Source organism: Lathyrus oleraceus, chromosome 7 (genome assembly GCF_024323335.1).
Source record: "Lathyrus oleraceus cultivar Zhongwan6 chromosome 7, CAAS_Psat_ZW6_1.0, whole genome shotgun sequence".
Classification (NCBI taxonomy): domain Eukaryota; kingdom Viridiplantae; phylum Streptophyta; class Magnoliopsida; order Fabales; family Fabaceae; genus Lathyrus; species Lathyrus oleraceus.
The window spans coordinates 212,496,777-212,520,403 of record NC_066585.1 but is presented as its reverse complement, the minus strand read 5'-3'; the positions used below and the strand labels follow the sequence as shown (position 1 = coordinate 212,520,403).

Genomic DNA, 23,627 nt, shown 5'->3' with positions numbered 1-23,627 from the left:
CGACACTTCGACATGGCGGTGGATCAAAACGACAGTGCCTTCCACACTTCATTCCTTCATCCTATGAGTTGATATATGTCGTTGCCAACTTATCATCATTTCTCACTGCCGCTGCCACCATCACAGACCTGTCATCTTGCTTTTTCATCGTCATCTAACCTCCTCATTAATTTTTTTAGAATTGAGATTTCTGAACAAATGAGACATGAAGTAAATGGGTTTCTTAAGAATGAGATTGAAATGTGTCTTTATTTTTCTCTATACAAATTTAATTTGGGAAAAATGAAATGAAAATGAAATTCATAGATTTTTTTTTCAAACAAGAAAGAAGTAACAAAGGTAGATTTATGGTTAATGAAATGCTCTAATAAGGTGCAGCGCATCGAGGCGTAAGGGCGATAGGGTGATGCAACCTAGTTCTAGTATAGTAAACCCAACCATCCCAGCTAATAATTTTGAACTTAAACCATCCCTGTTGCAACTAGTGAAACAGAGACAATTCGCAGGTCTCGCTACTGAGAACCCAAACCAACATTTAAAAATATTTCTTCAATTAGCAGACACTTTTAAAACCAATGGAGCTTCTCCTGAGGCAATACGTTTAAGATTATTTCCTTTTTCCCTCAGAGATAAAGCCCTATCATGGTTAGATTCCCTTCCACCCAATTCCATTACGACTTGGGATAACCTTAGAAGAGTATTTCTTGCTAGATATCTTCCCCCGAGTAAGACCGCCGTTCTTCGAAACCATATAACTAGATTTACCCAAAACCAAGGAGAATCGTTGTTCGAGGCTTGGGAGAGATATAAAGAGTTGTTACGAGCATGCCCACATCATGGCTTAGAAAATTGGTTAATCATTCAAACCTTCTATAATGGACTTCATTAAAACACAAAGATGACCATTGACGCTGCCGCAGGCGGTGTTCTGATGAACAAACCTTATCCTGAAGCTAGTGCCCTCATCGAAGACATGGCTCAAAACCATCAATCATGGGGAGTCGAACGAGCGACAGTTGAGAAGAAGGAAGCCCAAGGAGGAGTGCATGAACTAAGCTCTATAGACATGATGCAAGCTAAAATGGACGCATTAGCCCTCAAAGTCGAGCATATGTGCATAAACCCGAATACTGTAGCTGCAGTTTCGTCGGATTGTGAGATATATGGAACCAAATGACACCAATCTGCAGAATGCAGTCTATTTAACGAAACCCACTCTGAGCAAGTAAACTACACCCAAGGGAACCCATATTCGAATACCTATAACCCTGGATGGAGGAATCACCCGAACTTCTCCTATAAAAACAATAACCCTATTCAAAATAATGCACCCCCGAGACCTAGTTATCAAGCCCCAAGATCAAATCAACCTATGCAACCTGTGCCACCAAAGCCGAGCCTTGAGAAAATTATGGAAAATTTTATCACCGCTCAAACCCAACAAAACAAGGAGTTCATGAACTAAAACATTCATGTTAACGAATTGATTACTCAGTTAGGAACCAAGGTTGACCAAATAGTTACTCATACCAAGATGCTTGAAACCCAGATCTCTCAGGTAGCTTTAAACCAAGCCCCTCGGACTACACCTGGAGGATAATTCCCTGGACAACCTCAACAAAATCCGAGAGGACAAGCCAATGCCATTACCCTACGAAGTGGGAATGCTTATGATGAGCCACCAAACCCTAGATTGAGTGAACCCGAAACTTCTAAGGAATATACCAAACCCACGGACGAAGTAAAGGAACCAGAGGAATCTGAAAACCAGGAAGGTCGAGAAAAAGGAGAAGAACCTAAAGTCAAAACTTACGTACCACCCCCGCCGTATAAACCACCTATACCATATCCCCAAAGACTCAAACAAACTCAGATCAATAAACAGTATCAAAAATTTATTAAAGTTATAGAAAAACTTCATTTAGAAATCCCTTTCACAGAAGCCATCACCCAAATACCTTCTTATGCAAAGTTTCTCAAAGACATCCTTACCAACAAACGTAGACTTGACGATCCGAAGCCTTTGGAATGTAATGCTATTTCCGAGGACAAATTAGCAAAGAAAGATAAAGATCCTGGAAATTTCTCCATTCCTTGCCTTTTGGGTAATCATGTCATCGAAAAAGCTTTTCTAGACTTAGGAGCTAGTGTGAGCTTAATGCCTTTAGCAGTTTGTGAGAGGTTAAACTTAGGAGAATTACAATCCACTAAGATGTCACTTCAGTTAGCCGATAGATCTGTTAAGTTTCCGATAGGAATTTTAGAAGATGTTCCTGTTAGGATAGGTCAGTTATTTATCCCTACTGATTTCGTTGTCATGGACATCAAAGAGGACAATGATATACCAATCCTTCTAGGTAGACCATTCTTATCGACTGCAGGAGCCATGATAGATGTCAAGAAAGGAAAGTTGACATTTGAGGTAGGTGACGAGAAAATAGAATTTATACTTTCGAAATTTCTTATGGCACATGTGATGGGAGATTTGTGTTATGCCTTAGATATCATTGATGAATGTGTTAGAGAATTAGAACAAAAATAAATTATAAAAACAATTAAGTTGCCATCAACTCTCATAAGGGAAGATGACGACTTTAAGAAACCCTACATCGTTGATAACCTTTACGAATGTTTATCCCTTACCCCAGATCCTATGCCATGCCCTAAGAAACCAACCTTAGAACTTAAGGAACTGCCTAAGAACCTGAGATATGAGTTCCTCAATGAAAATATGAACCGTCCAGTTATAGTTAGTGCTACCTTGAGCCAAAAGGAAACGAACCAACTTTTAGACGTTTTATGAAGATATCCCTTAGCCTTAGGATATAATATCTCTGACCTGAAAGGTATAAGCCCATCCGTATGCATGCATCAGATTTCGCTTGAAGAAGATTCAAAACCCTCTAGGGAACATCAGAGAAGAATAAACCCTATAATGAGTGATGTTGTTAAAAAGGAAGTTCTTAAGTTACTTGAGGCAGGTATAATCTACCAGATCTCGGATAGTAAGTGGGTGAGCCTTGTGCATGTAGTACCTAAAAAGGGAGGCATCACAGTCGTGCAAAACGATAAAGGCGAACATGTAGCAAAACATTTAGAAGGAGGATGGCAGATGTGTATAGATTATAGAAAATTAAATAAAGCAACTAGGAAGGATCATTTCCCTTTACCATTTATAGACCAGATGTTAGAGCGTCTAGCCAGACACTCTTACTTCTGCTATCTAGAGGGATACTCTGGATTCTTCCAAATACCTATCCACCCCGAAGATCAAGAAAAAACTACCTTTACATGCCCTTATGGAACTTTTGCCTACAGACGAATGTCGTTCGGCCTCTGTAATGCTCCAGCTACTTTCCAACGCTGCATGATGTCAATCTTCGCAGATTACCTAGATGGTATCATGGAAGTGTTTATGGATGATTTCTCTGTTTGCGAATTTGATTTCCAAAATTGTCTTGCTAACCTTGAGAAAATCCTGGAGAGATGCGTGGAGGTGAACCTCGTGCTAAACTGGGAAAAATATCATTTCATGGTAACCGAAGGAATAGTTTTAGGACATATAGTTTTCGAAAAAGGTATAGAGGTAGATAAAGCTAAAATAGAAGTTATAGAAAACCTAAAACCCCCTAAAACCATCAGAGAAGTCCGAAGCTTTCTTGGACACGCTGGATTCTACCGGCGTTTTATTAAGGACTTCTCCAAAATAACTAAACCTTTAACCGGACTTTTAATGAAAGATGCTGAATTCATTTTCGATGAAAAATGTAATGACGCATTTAAACTTTTAAAGCAAGCATTAGTATCTGCACCCATTATAAAACCACCTGATTGGTCGGAACCTTTCGAGATAATGTGTGATGCTAGTGATTATGCAGTTGGAGCCGTTCTAGGACAAAGGAAAGATAAAAAATTACATGCCATTTATTATGCCAGTAGAACCCTAGATGCTGCCCAACTTAACTACGCAACAACTGAAAAAGAATTACTCGCTGTAGTTTTCGCTATAGACAAATTTAGATCTTATCTAGTAGGAGCAAAAATTATAGTTTACACCGATCATGCTGCCATTCGTTACCTATTAAGTAAAAAAGATGCCAAGCCCAAATTACTCCAATGGATTCTATTACTACAAGAGTTTGATTTAGACATAAGAGACAAAAAAGGCACTGAAAATGTAGTAGCCGATCACCTTTCTAGGTTAGAACATCTAAAACCAGAACTAGTACCCATAAATGATGATTTTGCCTATGATAGACTGATAGCTAGAGTAGAAACCATTGAAGATAATAACCTAGATCCTTATGAGCACCCCCAAAATTCCTTAGCAATAAGTAACGTACCCTGGTATACAGATTTCGTTAATTACCTAGCTGCTGATATAGTACCCCCTGATCTTGATTACCACCGCAAGAAGAAATTCTTCCACGATGTGAGAAACTTCTATTGGGACGAACCACTCCTTTTCAAAAGGGGTAAAGATGGCATTTTTCGCTGTTGCGTTCCAGAAGAAGAGGTAAATAATATTATCGAGCATTGTCATTCAGCACCTTATGGTGGACATGCGAGCACCTCTAAGACATACGCCAAGATTCTTCAAACTGGCCTATTCTGGCCCACCATGTGGCGTGATGTCTATGCTTGCATTGTCAAGTGTGATAGATGCCAATGCACTGGAAACATTTCAAGGCGTGATGAAATGCCTCTAAGAAACATTCAGGAAGTATAACTCTTTGACGTATGGGGTATAGATTTCATGGGACCTTTTCCACCATCCTTAGGAAACAGGTATATCTTAGTAGTTGTAGACTATGTGCTTAAGTGGATTGAAGCTATAGCTGCACCCACAAACGAAACTAGGGTAGTAATCAAACTATTTAAAAACTATATATTCCCTAGATTTGGAACACCACGTTTAGTCATAAGCGATGGAGGATCACACTTTATATCGAGAATATTTGACAAACTTTTAAGAAAATATGGAGTTAGTCATAGAGTAGCAACACCATACCACCCACAGACTAGTGGCCAAGTAGAAGTATCTAATAGGGAGATAAAACAAATCCTAGAGAAAACTATTTCTATTTCTACAAGAGACTGGTCTCAGAAGCTTCAAGAAGCATTATGGGCCTATAGAACCGCTTTCAAAACCCCTATAGGAACTACTCCTTATCAACTAGTCTATGGAAAATCATGTCACTTACCATTCGAATTAGAGCATAAGGCCTATTGGGCTATTAAAACTTTGAATTTAGACTACCTAGCCGCTGGAGAAAAGCGTACTCTAGACATTCATAAATTAGAAGAACTTAGGCAATCTGCCTACGAGAATGCAAAAATATATAAAGAGAGGACAAAAGCATATCACGACAAAAGAATAGTAAAGAAAAACTTCAATATAGGCGATCCTGTTCTCCTTTTTAACTCTAGGTTACGACTCTTCCCTGGAAAGCTACGTTCAAGATGGAATGGTCCTTTCGAAGTATCCAAGATTCTGAGATCCGGAGCCGTAGAAATCAAGAACGAAACATGTAGTCCATTCATTGTAAATGGACAAAGACTGGAGCTCTACGAAGGAGGAGACATTCCAGCATACTACTCGAGCCACACCCTGATTGATCCACCGATTCCTACTACTACAGGTGTATAAATTCTAATCGTCAAGCTAATGACGTTAAACAAGCGCTGCGTGGGAGGCAACCCATGGTTTTTCTTTCATTTTACTTTTTCGCATTTATTTATTTTTATTTTATTTTATTATATTTTGCATTGAGACTAAGATTTGAATGGTTTGTATTTTCAGGATCACTTTCTTAACTTTTACAGGATGCAGGATTTCGATGACATGCACGTGGCCTATAGAGATAATGCTCAGAGGGAGCACTATATTGCTTTGTATCAGCGTCCTATGGCACCCACACGTTATCCTGATCAGCAGTGTATGGAGGCACTGGGTATCGAGCCGAGTATCTGATTCCTTAGCCACCAACTTCACTGGGATGAGTTTGCTGATGACTTGAGTAACACATATAGGAACCTGACTTTGGAGTTCCTGAGTTCATTTGACTATGATCCATATTCTGGACCAGATGGGTATGCTGCTTTCAGGCTTTTTGGGGTTGAGTACTCCTTCAGCCAGAAAGAGTTCGGCGACTTATTGGGTTTCCAGACCACTCCTGATGCTATCCTGGAGACACCTATGGGATATTTCCTGGGTAAGGAGGTTGAGAAGTTTTGGAGTGATATATCGGGTGGCGGAAGCCAGGATCCATCTATGCAGCTGTCTCATGTCATACATAACCCCGCCTTCAGATACTTTCAGATGATATTAGCACATTCCTTCATGGGAAGGCTGGATGCAGAGACACTACTGAGTGAAGAGGAGATCTTCCTATTATTTTGTGCATCCCAGTCTCGCTCAGTCGCATGTGGGAACTTCTTGTTATACAGTCTCAGCGGTATCTCCAGATCTACCTAAGGAGTCATCCATGTTGGCGGAATCATCACGCAGATTGCTGTCGCTTTAGGTCTGTCTCGCAAGCTGTTACATCTTCGGACCTACTGTGGGTACACTACCATGGACATCGACTTCTGTTTGACCAGAGGGTTGATGAGGAGAGCCTCTTTCCACCCATGTCAGTTCCGATTGCTAGTCGACAGTGAGGCTATTCACTATTTCACACTGCCAGATCCTATGATGACCAGTGTGCATGATCCAGCGAATTGGAGTTATGCTCTGGAGGGCCAGGGAGAGACCGTCGAGGAACCGAGATCACCACCCATTGTTGAATACACGCCTACACCACCATCTCCCAGAATCATTGTTTTCTCTAATAATCTTTCATTGCAGACACCCGATATCCGCACTCAGATTACTGAGTGTCGTAGAGAGATCGTATCGCTTAGACAGGAGGTGGCAGACCTCACTTTACAGATGGGAGTGTCTGATCTCACCCATGCTACTGAAGCCGACTGTCTATATCAGGAAATCGCAGAGCTCAAGCAAGAAGTAGTCATGCTCCGTGGTTCCTCTCAGGAAGATGACATCCCCACTATATGATCTCACCATTTAATCTTATTTTATCTCCTTTTTATATTTCTCGTATTTACATAACTCATCTTATATTATCGCATTTGGAATATTATATAAAATCTATACATTAGTATTTATATTTTTATCTATATATGTTCTATGTTTATTTTATTTGCATTTTAATTTTTCAGTTATTTATTTATTTATATTTAATTTTTGTTTTTGTTTCAGTTTCATTTTTATTTTTTGTTTTTACCTTTATAAAATTATGCAAGTCAAAGATACTAGGAAAATCACAAGACAAATGCTATTCGGACCCCTCAAAGCCAGAAGACAAGAGAAGCCCAAACCAAAGGACCAAAATCCGGCCCAGCCAGATTTTGCCTTGTGGCGCCCGCCATAGACCCTGTGGCGCCCGCCTCAGCGTCTGTAAAAGGTCGGGGCAGAACCCCTTTCTTCACCATTTTTGCAACTTACAACCTTCCAAACCCATTTTTTCACCTTGGAAAAACATCCTTGAACCCACAAAAAGCTCATACTTTTCTAACCACCACACAACACAAATCATTATTCCAATTTCCATTTTCGATTTCATCCGTCAGATTTTGTAAAAATCCAACCTTTTCACAAACCACTTCATCTTCTTCATCACTTCTCAAGAGCTTTCAAATGGAGTTTAACGGATTCATTCTTCGAGGAGGGAAACCGGGGGATAGACAAAGAAAAATTATTGAACGGTTGCAAAATCGGGAGATCCTCCCGACAAGGTATGTTGACGAAAACTGTCTCTACACTTTAGGTATCTATCATAGCATATTTCATTTATTAGATAATTTAGGTTTGCATAATTTCTTTTCCAATAAAGAACCTACCTATGAGCGGTTGACAATTGAATTTTTGAGTTCCTTAATTTATATTGTCAACCCTAACACTGCTAGCACAGTTGGTACTGTCAAATTTAGAATGTTTGCTGTTGAATACCAATTCAGTACCGACGAACTAGCCAGCTTGTTAGGAATCCCTCATGGGGACGGTGCTATTTGTGAGGCCCCTTTGGATTCCGAATGGTCTGTTGAGGTATTTTCCTTATGGGAGCGTTTATCAAACACTTCCATAAACTCTTTTGAAGGAGTTCTTGCCTCAACTATCCATAACCCGACCATCAGAGTTTTTAGATATCTGTTGGCATGCACTATTTTTGGCCGGGAGAATCCAAATAAGGTTAATGCTAGAGAGCTTCTATTTTTACAAGGAAGCCTCACAAATAGACGTATTAATTCGGTCCCGTTCATGCTTGCTCATATGACTTTAACTTTGAATAAAGCGGGACCGATTTCTTTTGGTGGATTGATTACATCTATTGCTCAGGCGCTTAACCTGAACGATGAGATGGCTACCCTAGAACCCTTACCTCCTCGCACAATTAACCTAAAATTTCTAAGAGACATGAAATTATGTCGTTCGAGGAGAGAAGAAGGCTATATGCTTATGGTTCATGGTGTAGCCATCCCGTCTGTTGTTTTACCGTGCACTAGACGTACAGATGTACGAGATGAAAGGAATTGAACCTACGCTTTAGATGCTCCACCTGTTTTGGGTCCTCTTCCTCCTAACATTCCTGATGAGGTGGGATATGACACTGATGATGAATATGACCGGAGAGAGAGATCTCCCGTACCCCATGTGTCCCCCCATCATCCTTCACCACCACACACTGCACCATCTTCTTCTTCTGCAGGTACCACTCCTGGCTTCTATATTACAGAGGAGATGTGGCGTGACCACATGGCTAGAAAGCAAAGGCGTGACAACCTACTCTCTACCATCCAACAACAAATGGCGGGTAACATGAACTTCATGCAAGAGTCGCAGCGGAGGACAGACAGGTCCTACGACACTGTTCTACAGTCCCTGTAAACGATCACAGATTCACAAGCCCGTCAGCAACACTACCACCAGAGACACATGGCACTCATTGAAGCCACTCAAGGTTCCATTATAGGTAACCTTCGAGAGGTGAGGACCGCTCAGAATGCCCTGCAGGAGAGGATGGATCAAAGAGACCGTCGTCGTACCCGATCCCATCGTCCACCTCAGGATGGCGAAGGCACTAGTGGTCAGCAATAGGTTGTCAGGTAACTCTTCCCTTATCTTATTTCAAAATATTGGGGACAATGTTCGATTTAAGTGTGGGAGGAGACTCTATCGTCTTTTCTTTATTGCTTTTCTCTCGTTTTTCCTTTATCATTTTTTCTTTGCTGTTTTTAGATAGTTTATTTATTGTTATTTCCTTTTAGTTGTTTATTTTGCTTTTTAGTATAATGCATGAGTCTGATGAGTCACCAAATATAGTAGATCTTTAGTAAAATCCTACCTCCCCATACCTTTAGCCCTACCGAAATTTTTTGCAAAAGAAAATAGTGTTATTTCGAAAGTTTTCAGGTTTTAAAGACATGTTTTGAGTAAGGATGCGGTGACTTGGGAGAACTTTGCGAAACATCAGTATCTGTTTTAGCACCATAAACTTCGTAAATATAGGAACCATTCCCGAAACCCCATATACCATGGCCCTAATCATCATTTCCGTATAAGTCCTTAGTAGTTTATCTCAATAGGCAGCTCCGGCCTACGCATCCTCTACGTAGGGGGCCGATGCAAATAAGTGAATGATCCAGAAAAACAAAAAAAAATAAAAGAAAGCAAAAAGGCAACTCCGGTATAGGTGACCCTCACAAAGTCATTTAAACCAAAGAAATGTAAAAAAAATTGCTACAAAAAGAAAAAGAAAAAGAAAAAGAAAAAGAAAAAGAAAAACTTACCCACTGTTAGTTGGTTCAGAGGTATCTGGCACTGAACTCGGTAGGGCGGATTACGATCCGATCCCCCACAACTACAGTTGGGTCCAATAAAAGGGTTTACACATGTTTATGTGCCAGAAACCCCATGCTCAGATCATAATCACTAACAGGCCACTCTACTACGAAGCATGTACGGATAACGGGCTTAATGTGATTGCGCCTGAATGAAAAGGACACAAAAAGAGATGAAGAGGCAGGCCTAGGTATTGTGGGATAATATGGGTTGGTTAATATAGGAATGAAGTTTATGTCCGTATTTGCGGATTAGTGTCATCATGATACCCTTAGTTCACTCAGTTAGTACCTATCACTGCATCCCGACTTGAACTTAGAATTTTTACCTGAAGCACTCGTTTACACAAAATTTCTTTTATGAGCTTTTTAATGTTTTGCTTGAGGACAAGCAAAGGTTTAAGTGTGGGAGAGTTTGATAACACTAAAATTTACCGTATTTTCGACTCCGATTTCACATGCATTCTAGTTGTTTTATTATCATTTTGTTGTGTTATTGGTATGTTTTCCTTTGTTTTCAGGTTTTTACTTTAATCGGAGCCCCGATCGAGAAAAGGAGTGAAAAAGAGCTAAAAACCCTAAAATTCAGAATTTTGTACTTGTGGCCTACCCCATGGCTGGCGCCATAGACCCTGCCATGACGTGTCCAAGCTCAACTTCCCTCAACTTCCACGTTCCCCACTACTTCCACTAAGGTGCCTCATTTTGTGCTTGTGGCGGGCGCCACAAGAGGAAAGTTTTTCCCTCCCATTTTCAAGTTAAAGGGCATCCTTGTCATTTCCATCTTTTTACTTGCTTATAAATAGAAACTCAAAATCACTTTTACAATCATCCAAACTTAGAGCAGAGGCAAACTCAGAGCAACTTTGTTTTACTTAGGCATATATTCAGTATTATAAAGTGGTAATCGCTTCGCATTGGAGTGTTACCACAATTGTGTAATCGAGTCTGTGATAGAGTCTGTAATCGAGTTTGGAGCACTTTGGAAGGAAGTTAATCCTGTCGCCATTTTCATTTCCGCTTTGCAATTTATTCAACCCTCCGATTGGAGCAGGTTTTTATTACTTGTCTTTATCTTATTTATTTTCCCGCACTCGCTTTACTTTATTTATTTCCCGCACTCGCTTTACTTTATTTATTTCTCGCACTCGCTTTAAATTATTTATTTTTCCGCACTCGCTTTACTTTATTTATTTCTCGCACTCACTTTAAATTATTTATTTCCTCGCACTCGCTTTAAATTATTTACTTTCCGCACTCGCACTACTTTTATTTATTTTCCGCACTCGCACTACTTTTATTTATTTTAATGCACTTTTACTTTACCATGTCTAGCTAAATTTATAAGGTTAGAATGTAAGGATCGTAATTGAACCAGTAATCCGTACAATTGTTCGTAGAAACACTTAAAGGGCTATTTTAACTTTCAACTTAAGTTTTCCCGCACTTCAATTCCGTTGGGTAAGATCGAAAGCCATCCAACGTCTTTTTAAACTTAATTGTTTTTAACTATTTCAAAAACAGCGAAAGCGCTTTGTTTAGTTCATTAGGAAATTTTAACATTAAGAAGAAAAGAGATTTTAAAACTATTTTCGGACGCGTTTATAAGTTTAGAGTCTGGTTCGTAAGAACCTCTTTTGGTTAAGAAATCCAGGTTATAATACTTTTAAACTTAGTCAAGATACTATATTTCTTAAAAATAGGTTTACTACTCTAACGCAATGCGCACCTTTTTATAAGTGACAATAAGAGGTTTTGATTAGGGAGTACAACTCGGTTCTGAATACGCGAAAGCGACAGTTCCTGTTAAATTAGTTCTTTTCAAAGTAGGAAACACTGCCCATAAGTAGCTCTACTAGCAACTACTTGGATTATTAATTGATTACGTGAATTACATTCGACCCTGTCTTTATTAATTAATCTTTATTCAACACTTTACTTTTCATTGCACACTCCAAAAACACTTATTTTGATAACAATAGATAACAATAGATTGACACTTGGTCTCTGTGGATTCGATAATCTTTTATATTACTTTGACGCGTTCGTATACTTGCGAAACACCGCATCAGCAAGGAGATCAATCAAGAGATGGTTCACATTGGTTCTAAACATCATATATGGATCCCCATGGTCTTCATTTATCATTTTGATCAAGAATTCATCAAGAGTTTGAAGCTTGTTTGCCTTGGAAGCCCTAATTCATCTGGGTATCGTGTATGGCTTCCTTATATCAAAGGATACTTCATTATACATTATCTTATGCATATATGATTCTCCATGAGTCCAAAATATCAAGAGAACTTCAAGTTTGCAAGTTGGTTCATGGTGGTTGACCAGAGAAAGTCAACTAGTTAAAACTGGGGTTCACTAGACCCTACCTCCTACAATGTTTGTCATATAAAAAATATTTCAAGAGCAAAGTTACTCCTTATGACATTCCAAATAACTTTCAGGTTGATATCAAGAGCTAGTTTTGTTCGGAAAGTCATTTTGTATGGTGAAAGATTATATGTCATTTTGTCTGTGCCCTAGTTAGGAGGTCAACTTCCAAGGACCATAACTTTCTCAATTTTTATGCAATATAAAACGCAACAAAGGTCAAACAAATATAAAATGCAATAAAATGCATCAAAAATAATTTTAAAATGTATTTTAAAAGGGAAATAAAAGAAAAAAATCCATAAAGCCCTTCAAAACACCAAATAAAAAATGGCCAAGAAAATTATGGAAGGTTGGAAATAAAATGAGAAGCATAAAATAAAATTTTCAGAATTTAAAAATGCATAAAAGTATTTTGTAACCAATCAAAACAAAGGAAAAAATAGAAAATCCATGAAAAGTAGAAAATCAATAAAATAAAATATGAAAAAAAATAAGAATCACATGAAGAAAAATAAAAGAGAATTTTAGAAATTATTTTGGGATTTTTTGAATGTAAAATGAATTTTCTATGAATTTTAAAAGAAAATGCAATTTAAAATAAAAAAGGAAAAAATAAAATCAGAAAAAACATGGACGGTTGGATCTGGCCTCATTAATTAAAGTGACAGATCCAACAATCACAATGATGGTGTGCACGATAGAAATTAGCAAAAGTGAAACACGGGGTTGCATTTAAATTGAATCAATTAGAATATTTCAATTTTTCAGCGTGTAAGTAAACTCAGATGACCTAAGATAAACTCCGCCTGTCTTCCCCGATGGTCTCTCATCGGAGTTTCATCGTTTGGTAAATTCAGAACACGAGACCACCACCAATATGATCACCTCCTCATCACGAATTCAACCTCATGCTCCAAATTCATTTATCTAAATTGAGTATGGGGGATTTCAAAGAATTTTCAGAAGCAAGCAAGCCATGAAAAATAAAATTAAATGATGAACATGATCAGTCAACACTAGATAAGTTAGGGGAAAACATCAAAGAGTGAGTGACTACATTGTGGTAACTTGTTTGAGTTCAAATGATGCTCAGAACTATCTTGTCCAAATGGTGATCAGAAATTGATGAAGCTCGATTTGGTCTGGTCTCTTCAAAAGGTCTCAGAGCTTGAGAATTGTTGTGAAAGCTTCAGAGAAGGCCGAAGGTGCTAATGGAATCAAGAAATTGGATTGAGACAAGCTGAAATTTAAAACACGATAGTTGAATTTTTCTGGAAAGTTTCAGATTGAAGTAGGGGTTTCTTGGCTCTCAAAAGCTTCGAAATGAATGCAGTTGCTTCCTCTATTTATAAGGAATGTGTTTGGATCCAAATACGCGTGGAATCAATCTTAATTCATGCAAAACGAATTCGATATGAATGTACGGAAAATGTGAATTGCAATCCGTCAAAACTCATCCAAATCACGTGATTTAATAGTCAACTAACTTTTGGAGACTTGATTAAACATGTTTAGGTCCAAAAAGCGTGGTAATTTAGCTTGCAGTTGAGATTAGTGAAGTTCCAATTTCGGACCATGGTGATTTCTTCAGTTCCAAATCACCATGTTCAATTCAATGAAACATCTTGCTCAAGAGACTTTTTGATCTCATTATTTTTGCAATTGGTTGGCATCATATCAAAGATCACAATGTGCCAAGAGAGGTTGCATTTGGATGCTTGAGCACAAAGTTATGACATGTTGAAGTTACCACGAAAATCTGGTAATGTAACTTAGAAAATTCTAAATCCCAAGTGCCTGAAAATGACTTGTAATGTCTCAAAGAATTCCATGGCCTTCTAAGCATAATTTGACTTTGATCCTTGAAGAAAACTTGTGGAGGTCATCACAAATGATTTTTGCAAAAAGAACCAGCCTCAAATGTTGAAAATTGAAGAAGTTAAGAAAAAGTCACTTGAAAATATGTCAAATTTCACAAAGTCCACAAATGACCTATAATGTCTTCAAACTTTTGATGATCCTCCAAGCATAATTAGCTCTTGTCATATAAAAAGAAGTTGTAAATGATATTGATAAGAGTCATATGCAAAAAGAAGCATTAAAAAATGTTAAGAATTAAAAGAGTTGTGATCCTTTGAACTTTGACTTCAAATGTTGACTTTTTGGTCAAACCTCTTGGAACAAACTTGTGTACTTGGACTTTTCTTGTATTTAAAGGTACATGGATGATCATATGAGAATCAATGGTTGACCACTCTTTGACTTGATGAATCAACAAAACCCTAATTGAGGAACCATGCTTGATGCTCTGGATGAAAATCCCTACCTTGTACGATAAACTTAAAGAAAACATGATATATTTTTAGTGGTTAGATAAGCAATGACCATATAAACACAAAGGTAAAATACCAACAAAGAAGTTCTTGATGATCCCTGCAAAAGGCAAATCCAAAGATGAGAGGGAGAGGATATGATGTGACATTGTTTGTATGTAAGGATGCAAATGAGATGTGAGATCTTAGGGTTAAAAATTAATGTATGACACCTAGCCACCATACCGTTTCATAATTTTCTCACCGTCAAGTGTTCTGTCGCAACTACGTTGTTTCTAGCCATCACACTTCTCTCAATCTCTTATTATTTTTTAAGATTTAAGAACGAAGATTTGATTTTTACACAAAAATGAAGATGATTCTTGAGAAAAATGAATGTAGTTACATTTCTGAGAACTTTCTTATTTTATCCACTTTACAAAAGTTTGGAAATTATTTTGTCAAAAGAATTAGGAAGAATTAGCTTCGTAAAAGCAATAAATTTGAAATAAACCAATAAGATCGACATTGTGGCGACGACACTTCGACATGGCAGTGGATCAAAACGACAGTGCCTTCCACACTTCATTCCTTCATCCTATGAGTTGATATATGTCGTTGCCAACTTATCATCATTTCTCACTGTCGCCGCCACCATCACAGACCTGTCATCTTGCTTTTTCATCGTCATCTAACCTCCTCATTAATTTTTTTAGAATTGAGATTTCTGAACAAATGAGACATGAAGTAAATGGGTTTCTTAAGAATGAGATTGAAACGTGTCTTTATTTTTCTCTATACAAATTTAATTTGGGAAAAATGAAATGAAAATGAAATTCATAGATTTTTTTTTCAAACAAGAAAGAAGTAACAAAGGTAGATTTATGGTTAATGAAATGCTCTAATAAGGTGCAGCGCATCAAGGCGTAAGGGCGATAGGGTGATGCAGCTAGGAGCACGTGTTTTGCTCATGGCAACGACGTTAGGACGATAGAGGTAGAAAAAGATGATTTGGCGGCAGCGCAACAAGAGAAAAGAGTAGAAATTTTTGGAGGAGAAGAAGAAGTTCAATCATGTTTTTCTTTTTCTTTTTAATTAAAAAATATTGATGTTTATGTTTTTGAATCTCAACTATTAAATTATACTTTGACTACATGTCATCCATCTGCGCAAAAATAAAATTCATGTCAGCACAGTTACTGACACCTCAGTTGCGTGAATGTCACATATTCATTCTTGAAACATTATTTTTAAAAAAAGATAATAGTGCACACGTTTGATAACTTAAAAAATCACATTATTAAATTTTTTTAAGGACTAATTATTATAATAAAATAACTTAAAGGATCCTTAACGTAATTATGTCTAATTAAAAATGTAAATCATTCATCCAATGCATTAGGAGACTTTTACTTGTGTTAAGAAGATATTTATATTAATTAAATGTAATTATTTAATTTTATTATCATATTATTATTTAATTTATTTAATATTAAAATAAATTTATAATAAGTTAATATAAATAAAAAAAATTAAATTTATTATGATATTATAATTTTATAAATAAATAAATTTAAATTATATTCTTTATTTTAGAATTTATTATTTAATATATGTTTATTATTAATATTAAAGTAAAAAATAATTAACATAAATGAAAAGAGATTAATTACTATACACTGTCAGTGTAAAAAAATTTACATCGTCGATTCATCACCATCATCCGTTTGTATTACTTTATATATTTTTGAAATAAAAGTCAAACTTCTTTTAATATCCGACGGCTATGATTAACTGATGGTGTAAAATTTCTTTACACTGTCAGTGTATTTCAATTAAACTCAAATGAAAAAAAAAGGCATTAGTAACCTTTAAAAGGGTTTGCCTTTTGTTTCATTAGACCTAATAAAAAATATATTTTTTTTTTAAATTTGAAAAGGAAGTAAATTGGTATACATGAAAAAAAAATGATTTTAGAATTTGAAAAAATAAATAATGCATTTACACAATTAATCAATAACGACAAGTCATACTAAAATTCTTAAATTATTTATATAATATAAAATATTTCCATGACAATGTTAAATTTTGTTTACACTGTCACTCCATTAAACTGTTTAGAGCTAAAATAGAAAAAAATGATATTGTGGTAAAACATTCAACAAATAGATCCAACACATTATTTAAAAAATAGGAAAAAGAAGATAATTTCTATATAAAAATGACGTAAATAATAATTTAACAAATGTTTTGAGAAATATTTTTAATACAAATTCTATCATTCATGGAATCCTTAAACAATGCAACAGATGTTACTCTTAAACATTGTCAAAAAAGAGAGTAGTATATTCAAACATGAAAGGATCACTTTACCAAAATCCTAATCAATACTATCCTATACTATATGTATAATGGTAGTTAACTTATTACATCACGTTATCCTCGATTTCCTCGACATCTTTGTCTTTATCCTCTCACTCATCATCAATCATACAGTCAAAGACGGCCATACAAACACATCTTCGACACTCGTGGTTAGGAAAGTCAAGAAAAATCAACGGTCATCATGCGCTGCCATATTTGATCACGACATATATAATATTAATAAATACTATATTATAAAATAAACACATAAATGTAAATTAGCAATTACTACTAAATTTGTACTCATCAAGATAATATTTCAACTCCAAATCAGATACATAATCAAAGATTGAATTATCACCTTAGATAAACTCTGTCACCGATCTCAACTTTTTCTCAGGAAAGTTGACAATACAACCGTAGCTTCAGAAGAAGAACGATAATGGAGATCAAACCTGGCTTGTCAGCACTCGTCACTGGCGGTGCCTCTGGAATCGGTAATTAACATCAATCATCCTATCCTCTATTTCATTTTTCAATATGTATTTTTTTTGTTGAATAATTTGATGTTTTAATCACATGATGTTAGTTCTATGTTACGTAGTCGTTAATCAATTATTGAAGTTTTTTTATAATTTCTGTCTAGTTATATGCTTGATAATACAGTATAGTTTATATATTAGTGTTAGTTATATTATTGATGTGTGTGATTCGGTTTTCTGTTTTTGGTTTTTTGTATTGTACAGGTAAAGGTCTTGTTCTAGCTCTTGCAGAGAAAGGTGTATTTATAACAATTGTTGATTTTTCTGAAGAAAGAGGAAGACAACTAGCAAGCGTTGTTGAGAAGATTAATACAAAGTTTCATCCGAAGTTACAACGTCCATCTGTTATTTTTGTGAAATGCGATGTGACCAACTCCAGTAAGTGACCTATTGTGAATGTAGTCGCAAACAATTGCTAGTTTGTTATACGGATGTATTTATTAACCGAGAGAGCTATCAACAGGGGATCTGGCTGCTGCATTTGAGAAGCACGTTTCAACATATGGAGGACTAGACATTTGTATTGTCAGTGCGGGGATTGAAAACCCTGTACCGTTTGATAAGGATGAAACGGATGGCACTCGGTCGTGGAGACATACTCTTAATGTGAATTTTATTGCTGTTTTTGACAGTACTCGTCTTGCGGTAAGCTTGAGAGGTATCCTGGTTTTGGTTTTTCGATGCTACCTATAAAAGTTTGTTCACATTCGTAATGTGGAATATGTCCTGGTTTTCATTTAAATAGATTAAAAGCATGGCAGCGTTGAAAAGGCCTGGCGTGATCATCAATTTGGGTTCTGCTTCGGGTCTTTATCCAATGTATCTTGACCCTATCTATAGTGGCTCTAAAGGTTTGTCATTTAACAATCAATTATGCATCTCCACAAAACTTATACTAACTTACTATAGTTTACTAAACTGCGTCTTCACTTCACAGGCGGTGTTGTTATGTTTACTAGAGCACTTCGTTTATACAAACGTCAAGGAATCCGAGTCAATGTGCTTTGCCCTGAGGTAAGAGTTGTTTTTGGACTTGAAAAAATGGATTTTTTCAAAATAAATTCTACTCAACGTTACAGTTTACTATAATCCCCCAAATATTAATGTTTAGTGCAGTTTGTTGAAACTGAGATGGGCTTAAAGGTGGATCCCAAATTCCTAAATATGATGGGGGGCTTTGTACCTATGGAAATGGTGGTGAAAGGTAAGTCTGCATATCTCTTTGTTATTTGGTGTGCCTTGGCAAAAAGAGCGTGAATGTTTGTACTTTGTAGATTCTTAAGTCACAATAAAGATGAGTAATGTGTTTATATAAGAACAACTTTAAAATAGTTTATATTTTGTATCATAATACACACATGGAATATCATATAAGAATGTCCCTTAGTTTTGTTTGACAGATGAATTTACCTGTGTTAATAATTTAGTGATTGGTCTATATTTCTTATCATGTATACATAAATTTTGATGTGAAAATATTTAACCTCTCAAGGTGCTTTTGAGCTCATCACGGATGAGAGTAAAGCCGGTGATTGCCTATGGATTACTAATCGTCGAGGTCTGGAGTATTGGCCAACCCCATCCGAAGAAGCAAAGTACACAATACGTTCTACACGTCTCAGGAGAAGAACTGAATACAAAGCTCCATCAATTAAACTACCAGAGAGTTTTGAGAAAATGTGTGTATTTCAACTCTAATTATCTTGTTATGACACACATATACATGTACGCCTCTAGACGGTGTTTATTTTCTTTTTCCATAGTGTTAAAAAAGGTGGAATTACATATTTAAATTGACTGTGTTTCTCATGGTTTTGTTCATTTAAAGATGAGTTATTTAATGGTTTCGTATTGCTGCTTACTGTTTGCAGAGTTGTTCATACCTTGACTCACAACTTTCGGAATGCTACCGGCTTAGTGAGAGCACCACTGAGATTACCTATCAAATCAAACAATGTTCTTGTTAAGATAATTTATGCTGGTGTAAATGCTAGTGATGTAAGTTTTTTAAATATTTCTAGAGGATTTGTGTGTGAATTTGTTTTCTGCTAGAATTCTGACAAGAATTTGTATTGATAGGTAAATTTTAGCTCAGGCCGCTATTTTGGTGGCAATAACAATGATACTGCGGCTCGTCTTCCATTCGATGCAGGATTTGAGGTATGATGTATCCTCAAACATAGATTTCTTTATGAAGCTGACCACTTGATGCCGTATGCCTATCCTCATTTGTATGCTGAATTTCATTTATATTTTAGGCTGTGGGAATAATTGCAGCAGTTGGGGACTCGGTCAATGACTTGAAAGTTGGCATGCCGTGTGCATTCATGACTTTTGGAGGTTATGCTGAATTCACAGAGGTGAGAAATGTTTATCATATTGTTATTCTTCTTCTTTCCTACAGTGAAATAATCACTGGTGTTTCCAACTACCACGTTTTATAAAACTTTAGAGTTTTGATCATTAAGTTGATGTGATGATAACAGTATTGCAATACTTATTATGATGTAAGTTATTGATGATGTTGTGTTTTTACTTGGGTTAGATTCCTTCCAAATACGCCCTTCCAGTTCCTAGACCAGATCCAGAAGGTGTTGCCATGCTTACATCAGGATTAACAGCTTCAATTGCTCTAGATAAGGTTGGTTAATATATGCTTGTGTCCTTGCTTCAGATGTATCCTGATTTTCTATTATTTGAAACTCTAGTCATTTCATGTGTCGACGAACTCAAGCTTTTTCATGATTTACTAGTTACTACCGTCCGTGAAGCTTATTTTAATGTTGGTTAATCCTCTACTTGATTGGTCTGTCCTGATAAGATATTTTGTTTACTTCAAAGGCAGGGCAGATGGAATCTGGAAAAACAGTCCTTGTTACTGCTGCAGCAGGAGGAACTGGTCAATTTGCCGTTCAGGTGCTTTCACAAATCCAACTACACATTTCTCAAACATTTGCATAGTGTACGTGTTACTAGGAATTGTTTGTTTGAATGAGAGTTACATTACACGCGTTCCATTGATTCCTTGAGACCTAAGATAACTAATTACTATTTAAGACAAAGATCGCTAGTTGTTTTTTGCGGTTATTTTATGAGACATGTGGTCTATATGTTCTTGCAAATTTTATTAGGTTATTGAACTCTATATATGAGATCCTGTTTCTATGAAACAAAAAAAAAGCAGAAAAAGTAGTCAAGATAGACTACAAACAGTTGCGATTTCTCAGGTGGAACGTATTAGTAAGGTATTCTTTCTGTAGTATAGTCAGACGGATATATTTTTTTCTTAAATACAGAATTCGCAATTAGTAGGTAACTGTGTGTTTCTATCCAGATTTCACAGTCCAATGTTCTGTAGCTTGGCTTAGTAATCTGGATTATTTATGCAGCTTGCAAAATTAGCAGGTAATACTGTGGTTGCCACCTGCGGAGGTGGGGCAAAGGCCAAGCTTCTGAAAGAGTTGGGAGTCGACAGAGTCATAGATTATAATAGCGAAGATATAAAAACGGTATTTTTTTAATCCTTTGATTTATTCGGGGTTCTGCTAATAGTAACTATGGTATATTCTCTATTAATAAATATGCTCAATCAAATAGGCAAAAATTCCAATATCAATTTATTAAGCCCTCAGCTAAGCTTAAAACTAAATGGACATAGCCTGTATTAACTGCTTCCTATCAACATGTTAAGTTTTTGTGACATACTTATGCAGGTTCTAAGGAAAGAGTTTCCGAAAGGTATTGACATCATCTACGAGTCTGTTGGTGGTGACATGCTAAAATTGTGCTTGGATGCTTTGGCAGTCCATGGACGACTCATCGTCATTGGCATGATTTCTCAGGTTTTTACTCATTTTATTTTTCTTCTTCGTCTCAATTGTATACACATCAGCACTTCTGAAAATTTTGGTATATCTATAATACCTTGGATTTTATCCTCGTTTAAGTATAATGGAAAATGAATTTTTAACTACTATGTTTGTTGTTTTCATTAATATCAGTATCAAGGAGAAAAAGGCTGGGTACCGTCAAAATATCCTGGACTATGTGAAAAGCTCTTGTCGAAGAGTCAAGCCGTGGTATGTAGAAATATGATGAAGTTATGCACTTGTAGCAAGCTTGTAATTTTATTTATTTATTATGATTGCTTATTTCATTCTGTCACTTATTCTTGCTTTTCTTATGATCCTATATAATTGACCAATTTTTCAGGCTGGTTTTTTCCTGGTGCAATACAGTCACATGTATCAAGAACATCTTGATAAACTATATGACCTTTACTCTAAGAGAAAGCTAAAGGTATTTTATACCTATGGATCAATAACTTTTTTTACGGCATATAGGTCTTGTATTTGCTTTTTGTGCTTCTAAGTTTTGAAGTTTGAGTTTCTGTTTTTTCTCCTTTGTTCACACAGGTTGCTGTGGATCCAAAGAAATTTATAGGCCTGAATTCTGTTGCAGATGCGGTTGAGTATCTCCATTCAGGCAAAAGCGTTGGGAAGGTAAGTTTCTTTCTTAAGAAAAACAGTTGAGTGCTAATTTGATTTTGTAATTGTTGTGTAACAATCTAATTATATCGTTTCTCTAGGTGGTTGTAAGCGTCGACCCGGCCTTCGTCAATCAAGTAGCAAAATTATGAGTCAACACATGCCGAATACAGAAAGAAGACACGTTTTGAGCTCGTGGTCTAAAGATTGTTCTCGAATAATAATGAAAATAGCTTCTAGACAAGTGCTGAAATATTCTGAATGCTTTTTTCATTTCTGGATTACATGAACGAATAATGCCTTGTTCTAAAATGTTTAGGAAATAAGTTGCAAGTCCTTTCATTAGTAAAACTCTTTGCTTTTGTGAAAACTTATCAGTCTTTCTATCTTGCATCCAACCTGAATATACATGCATGGTTGAGACTCTGAGGGCACGATTTTATTTAACGAGAACTAGTTAAAAACCCGTGCAAAATAGTTACAGACCTGAATATACATGCATGGTTGAGACTCTGAGAGCTCAACTTATGTTTGCGCTTTTGCAAAGTTTCTGAAAGTTAACCAACTAACCGATGATTAACAAGAGTTAGTTTGTGAATGCATCTATCCAAATAGTAGTGTGTTTTTGAGTTATTTCTCACCAATAATTTAACCAATAGCTTTATCAACACGTGCGACATTCCGTGTCGTAAGAACAATGACACCGAGAATTTTAAGAAATTTGGTATACGAGCATTCTCTCATTTATATGGGGATATACCATCACCACATTCCGTGTTGTTTAAAATCCATTTTTTATTATTTAATGTTGGATTTCAAACTCATACTTAATACATCAGAAACAAAATCAAAAGGCGATCATCACACATATGCTTCTTCACTGTTCTTGAGTGTGTCTCCACCTATTAACGATGTATCTAATGTGAGGAAGATTCAAATCGTCATTGAGATTCCACTAGGAACGACTTCCTACCTCCCAAGCTAGAAGGCTTTATATATAGTCACCACGCGAAAATACTTAAATGTTCTCAGATTTCGGAGATATATTTGTAATTGATTGTTAAAATATTTTGGTAATGCATCTCCGTTTCTTTTTCGGAGTTATATCTCGGTAACGTATTAAAATAACATGTTTTATGTTATGTTTTGTTTACGTATTCAGATGAAGATTTATAAGTGTTATGTATCATGTTATGTGACAAAGTTTAAATCATACAATCGATATACAAAGAATGACGTACATAAATTCAGATGGTCTAAAAATGTCATATATATAAACAAAAGATCAATAAATGACAAAAAAAGTCGAGAACAACGATAAAGTGGCATAATGTCAAAATAGAATACAATTCATAGTACTACTACTAGATACTAATGTATTATTATGTATGTCAGACTACATTGTCTTTGCATCCTCTGCTTGCTCTGCCTCCTCGACCATCAACCCCCGTCCTCTGGCGCTGTCTCCGGTACATCAATATCCTTCGTGCCTCCGTCATGATGACATCTAGGACCTGCCTCACACCAGATCCATAAGGGAAGATACCTCTATCAACGCTTGTGCAATCTCCACAATGCGACGACATCTAGGCAAGACATCCTCAATATGATCTAATTGTGCATGATCCTCCTCT

General features: G+C 36.3%; 1 protein-coding gene and 1 non-coding gene across 2 annotated transcripts; one reads left to right on the top strand and one right to left on the bottom strand.

The window, feature by feature from the left end:
* Positions 1 to 736: 736 nt before the first annotated feature.
* On the bottom strand, positions 737 to 843 carry LOC127108823 (small nucleolar RNA R71). The gene has a single exon (XR_007796333.1). It is a non-coding gene; the product is annotated as a small nucleolar RNA R71 (small nucleolar RNA).
* Positions 844 to 17,225: 16,382 nt separating this feature from the next.
* Positions 17,226 to 22,363, top strand: LOC127100832 (uncharacterized). Its single transcript, XM_051038118.1, has 18 exons — positions 17,226 to 17,461; positions 17,711 to 17,884; positions 17,970 to 18,151; positions 18,252 to 18,357; positions 18,444 to 18,520; positions 18,623 to 18,710; positions 18,999 to 19,185; positions 19,378 to 19,504; positions 19,586 to 19,666; positions 19,765 to 19,866; positions 20,052 to 20,147; positions 20,348 to 20,422; positions 20,896 to 21,015; positions 21,220 to 21,348; positions 21,508 to 21,585; positions 21,719 to 21,805; positions 21,922 to 22,008; positions 22,095 to 22,363. The coding sequence occupies exons 1-18, from the start codon at positions 17,407 to 17,409 to the stop codon at positions 22,143 to 22,145; spliced, it is 1,902 nt and encodes a 633-aa protein (XP_050894075.1). The 5' UTR covers positions 17,226 to 17,406; the 3' UTR covers positions 22,146 to 22,363.
* The last annotated feature ends 1,264 nt before the right edge of the window (positions 22,364 to 23,627 follow it).

What these genes read in the sequence shown, in the direction of transcription:
- LOC127100832 (XM_051038118.1), top strand. Translation starts at nt 17,407, where the DNA reads ATGGAGATCAAACCTGGCTTGTCAGCACTCGTCACTGGCGGTGCCTCT. An exon ending in ATGCGATGTGACCAACTCCA is followed by an intron (nt 17,885 to 17,969) that starts GTAAGTGACCTA and finishes AGCTATCAACAG; the next exon opens with GGGATCTGGCTGCTGCATTT. An exon ending in GTTATGCTGAATTCACAGAG is followed by an intron (nt 19,867 to 20,051) that starts GTGAGAAATGTT and finishes TACTTGGGTTAG; the next exon opens with ATTCCTTCCAAATACGCCCT.